The sequence below is a fragment of the Paramisgurnus dabryanus genome, chromosome 9 (assembly GCF_030506205.2).
Source record: "Paramisgurnus dabryanus chromosome 9, PD_genome_1.1, whole genome shotgun sequence".
NCBI classification, from domain to species: Eukaryota; Metazoa; Chordata; class Actinopteri; order Cypriniformes; family Cobitidae; genus Paramisgurnus; species Paramisgurnus dabryanus.
This window is the reverse complement of record NC_133345.1, coordinates 11,881,873-11,886,810: the sequence shown is the minus strand read 5'-3', so window position 1 is coordinate 11,886,810 and position 4,938 is coordinate 11,881,873. Positions and strand designations below refer to the sequence as shown.

The window sequence follows — 4,938 nt, the reverse complement described above, 5'->3', positions numbered from 1 at the left end:
ATAAACGAGAATACAGTCAGAGGTCAGGGGGCGGCAACACATCAATAATCAAAAAGACAGTCAAAAATAAACACCAGGTAAACAAAACATGGGTATACAGGGAAATAACGCTCGGTAATGCAGCACAGGGCAAACAAGACTTCACAATGAGCGTGCACGTGTGCCCCATGTATATAGGCCCGGTGATGAGCAACAGGTGGTGTGTAATCAACAGAGCGTGGGGCGTGATGGGGAATGTAGTCCGTATTAGAATTTGGGTGAGTGAGATGATTGAAAGCCAGGGGCATTTGCGCTGACATCCGTAACACCATGGTGATATTGTCTGACTGTCCAGGGCCCAGGTCAGGAAACAGACAAATCGGTTTACCCGTCCGTCTGTTAGCTGCCTTGACATGTCAAGATCACATATATTCCAGAACATAGAGTCTATTTTACCAGAGTATCAAAACATTTGTTTTTATTGTCTTTATTTTTTTTTATTTGGACCTGAGTCCCATTTGTTTGCATGGAGAGGGTGGGGTTTATGACTTGTTCTGCAGCCAGCCACCAGGTGGCGATCAAAGAGCCAGCAGCTTAACTTTTCAAAATGTGTGAGGCACACCTCGGAATTTGAAGTTCACAAATAAACAGCAGAGTGCACTGCTGAGTTAAATGAACATTAAATCTGTAAATCTATGAGTAGCAGTTTTTGATGCCATGCTTTCTCTCAATTTAATCCATTTTAATTGATACAGTGAAATTTATCAAAAACCAACCAAATATTCTATAGACTATATCATACATTTGTTTTTTGAACAATGATCAAACACGGCAAAGTTTGTATGGCCAGGTTAGTTTATTTCTCAAAATGACTTAGTTTGTGTTTTTTCTCATCAAATGCTGCTTAGTATTTTGTTTGGGCTTAAACAGAATGATGTAACATTTGGGTGCAAATATGCAAATTAGTAAACTAAAGCTTGATGCTAAAATAGCAAATATCTCCACAGCTACAGTAAATTTTCCAGGAGAGCTGACATAAGCTGGGATAAATGTGATCCATACAGCACAGAATATGAGCATACTGAATGTGATGAATTTAGCTTCATTGAAGTTATCAGGCAGCGTCCGAGCAAGAAAAGCCAGAATGAAGCACAAAAGAGCCAGAAGACCAATATAACCAAACACAGCAGAGAAACCAATAGTAGAACCCAGACTGCATTCAAAAATGATTTTTTCTTTATAATATTTCATATTTTTATAGGGGAAAGGAGGAGATATTGATAGCCAAAGCACACAGATAAGAACTTGAATGAGTGTAAAGGTAAAAACACTGAGTCTCTGTTGTGCAGGCCCAAACCATTTCATGACATTACTTCCTGGAAGTGTGGCCTTGAATGCCATTAACACCACTAGTGTTTTCCCCAGAACACAGGAGATACAGAGGACAAAAGCGATCCCAAATGCTGTGTGACGCAACATACAGGACCACCTAGTGGGGCGACCAATGAAAGTAAGTGAACAGAGAAAACACAAAGTCAATGAGAAGAGCAACAAGAAGCTCAGCTCTGAGTTGTTGGCTTTTACTATGGGAGTGTCCTTCTTACTGTACAACAGGATGACCAAGACCAAAGTTAATCCTACTCCAAACAGAGAGAAAAAGACTAACACTATACCCATAACTTCTGTGAATGACAGAAACTCTACAGCCTTTAACACACATTCAGTGTTCTCAGTATTAGACCAGTATTCCCCTGGACACTGCTGGCAGTTATTTGAATCTGGAAAGGAAGTTGTGATCACTGTAGTTAGAGACAAAACATTTTAAGTATGAACACCTTTGATTTTAAACTGCAGACTAAACAATAAAAGGAAAACACAAAAATAGCAACTAGCCAGATTTCTTTTGACCTTGGAGATTGTCTGAAGTTTACCTGTCTCATTACTGATTTCTCCATCTGCACATGTAATACAGTCATAACAGCAGACAGGTCTTCCTTTCTGTGCAGCCTTCCTAGTGCCTGGAGGACAACTCTCACTGCACACAGACCTGGGCTTCTACATGGAAAAAAATATTGTACATAGCTTATTATATGGACTGTATAGAATTTAGATGAATGTATCAGTATTACTGAGACAATTTTGAAACTTAATATGGAATCAGTATTGATTTATTTTGTGGGAACAAAGTCATTTGTGATGTATAGGAAATTAAGCATAACTGCTCTGCGCGTTCAGCAGCTATGATGATCTTTTCACTCATCACTGCCCTTTGCTGTTGATTTGGCAACCTCAAGTCTAAATTTAAATGATTAAATGTAACTTAAACCTGACAATGCCACTTAATGTCATGAAGATATAAGGGGCGAAATTTTAGCTTATTAAAAACATCTTTATTCGGTTAACCATTATAACTAATTATTTTTCCTTAATTGATTCACTGAGTTGTAAAGAAGTATGTCCCAATTTTTCTTTCAAACTTACTAGAAGTTTATGGTATACAAATAAAAATGGTTTTGGGTGTGGAAACTCTTTTGGCAGTGGGCACTGTTATAAAATCCTATTTATAATCATATATCCTTTTATAATGCAGTGGCTTTTAATCCCCTCACATATAGGACAATGCAAGCATTCTTTTTTAGATATTTTCTTTTAGTTCCCCCATTTATTACAAACAGCAAGGTTATACTAATTTACCTTCAGCTGTCCTCCAGCCCAGATTATGTTTTCAGTGTTAAGTACAAAGCGCTGGTCAGGGGGCAGTGAGGCATCATAGTAACCCACAGCTTTAAACTGGATTGATCCATCTGAGTCCTGCTGCCAGTTTACAACTTCATACTGGGCTACTGTAGCACCAGTGCTGTCAAACCACACACGATCTCCAAACTTTACAGTGAAATTTACTTTTTTAAAAGCCTCAACCACCTAGTGAAAATAGATTTTTAAACATCATTACTGAAGAATTTATACATATTAAATGAATGTCCATGCATATACAAACAGAAATCTTTCTCTATCTTAGTTTTTTACCTGCTGTGGTTGTATTGTCAGGCCTTTCTCACAACCTTCTTGTTCCTTACACTTCAGTAGATTGTGTAATGCATGAGCTACAGCATACACTGCTTTGTAGACATTACTTGTATATCTTTGCTCAGGAACATCTTCGGTGATATTTTTTAGCACAAACAGATCCTGATACCTGCTGCAAATTTCTACATATTGAGATGAATTCCCATCTCCCTGTATGCATGGAAAAGCTGTTTCCCAGAATTCTTTAATAACATAATCTAAAAACCCATCAATTTTATTTTTTCTTAATGCAAACCCTAGTGACCCTCCCAGCACTTGAAAACTCTTTGGTGTGATCAGACCCTTTGCTGTTATCCATGCCTCTACACCAATCATTTGGATGCCTGTAATGTTCTGAATGTATAGCTGTTCTAGTAGATTGTTCATCTCAAAACTGGCAAGAAATGCAACAATGACTTTTGCGGTGCTTTGTTTTATGATGTTTACCACTTTTAGGAGTTTTTCAGGCTCTGTTCTATAAAATTTCACAGAGTACTCGACACAAATCCCCTCCTCCTGTGCTGTATTCAGAAATGTGGCCATTCCATTGTTTCCATAATCATTGTCACTGTTCACAGCTCCAACCCAAGTCCAGCCAAAGTGTTTTACTATGTATGCAAGTGCTCTGCTCTGGTGATAATCACTAGCAATAGTCCTGAAGAATGAAGGGTAATCTCTCCTGTTACTGAGGCACTCACAGGTGGCTGAGTGACTTATCTGAAAAAAAGCACAGTAAAAAAATTGTAATAGTAAAAAAATCTGTTAGGGAATTCTGTATGAAATCGTGTTCTCATCTCTTACCACTGGAATTCTGAAAGGTCCTGTGGTTCTGGACAAAATCACTGTGGCAGAGGACTCTGACTCCCCTATAATAGCATGTACAGGAGGCTGTCCATTGCATCTGTCTCCTGCTGCAAACTCCTGACCATTCATCACTGCCATAGTTGCACTCATAGAAGACAGTCTTGATCCACAAGTGTCAAAGATTTTATAGCCGATAGAAACATTTGGGAGCAAATTTTCACTTCTGTTAATCTCATCAATAGCAAAGATAGTGATTTGAGCCATTCGGAAAACTTGTACATTTACACTGTGAAAACAATAAATCCGTAGCTTTAATAAGTACTAACTAAACAGGTAAACAAGGTAGGAGGAATAAGTGTGTTTATACTACTTAATATTAAATATAATTTATATTTTGAAAAATGTCTAAGTTTTAAATACATGTACTACAGTTTAGTTTACATTTAAAAGTTCAGTTTGTATTAAATATATTGACTGCTGCAATTTTAAATTCCAATATTACAAACCTGGAGCATATAAGCTGAGGTTTTCTTGTAAACTCAGATGAAGATAATGTTTCTTTACTGTGGATTGAAAGAAGAGTTCCAATAGTTATGTCTCCATCCTTGGACAGTAGTGGGTTTTTGGGGTCTCCCATTATTCTGCAAAGATTGTTATCTGCATTTGCATAATGGTAATGGATGAGAAGTGTGCACAGAAAGATAAGCACCCCCATGATGAGTTCAGCTGCATCTACCAAATGCAATTGACCCGATAAAGTAATTGCACTTTTATACACATAATTATTATGGATGAATTGTTGTGGCTAATGACCTCATAGTGGAGGGCATGAGGCAGGTCAAACAGGGGCGGAATAGAGTGCAAGTTTGGAATATAGTTAAATATACTGACACTTCTTTTTGTCTGACTGGAGGTATGCTTTCTGTTTGGGTGTGTTGTCTCCAAAGTGTTGAGTGCTCTTGTTGCTTCAGACTAAATGTCATTATGTACAGTTTTCTGTCTGATAGATTGGTGTGCAAACACTGTCTCCCAAATCACGTTACAAAAATTAATTGAAACTCCGCGAATACTCGTCACACATACATGATA

The 4,938-nt window shown here is 37.8% G+C and overlaps 1 protein-coding gene across 1 annotated transcript; it reads right to left on the bottom strand.

Annotated features, from left to right (window-relative positions):
• Nucleotides 1–852: 852 nt before the first annotated feature.
• LOC135769428 (extracellular calcium-sensing receptor-like) lies at nt 853–4,564 on the bottom strand. Its single transcript, XM_073815655.1, has 6 exons — nt 4,356–4,564; nt 3,847–4,135; nt 3,007–3,762; nt 2,674–2,901; nt 1,911–2,034; nt 853–1,757 (listed from the first exon to the last, which is right to left on the bottom strand). Exons 1-6 carry the CDS (start codon nt 4,562–4,564, stop codon nt 853–855), a joined length of 2,511 nt encoding a protein of 836 aa, XP_073671756.1.
• Between the last annotated feature and the right edge of the window lie 374 nt (nt 4,565–4,938).

Coding starts and splice junctions, on each gene's coding strand:
- LOC135769428 (XM_073815655.1), bottom strand. CDS start 4,564: ATGGGGGTGCTTATCTTTCTGTGCACACTTCTCATCCATTACCATTAT. Junction 2,902..3,006: donor TGACAATACAACCACAGCAG/GTAAAAAACTAA, acceptor TATTTTCACTAG/GTGGTTGAGGCTTTTAAAAA. Junction 2,035..2,673: donor GGGCTGGAGGACAGCTGAAG/GTAAATTAGTAT, acceptor TTTTCCATGTAG/AAGCCCAGGTCTGTGTGCAG.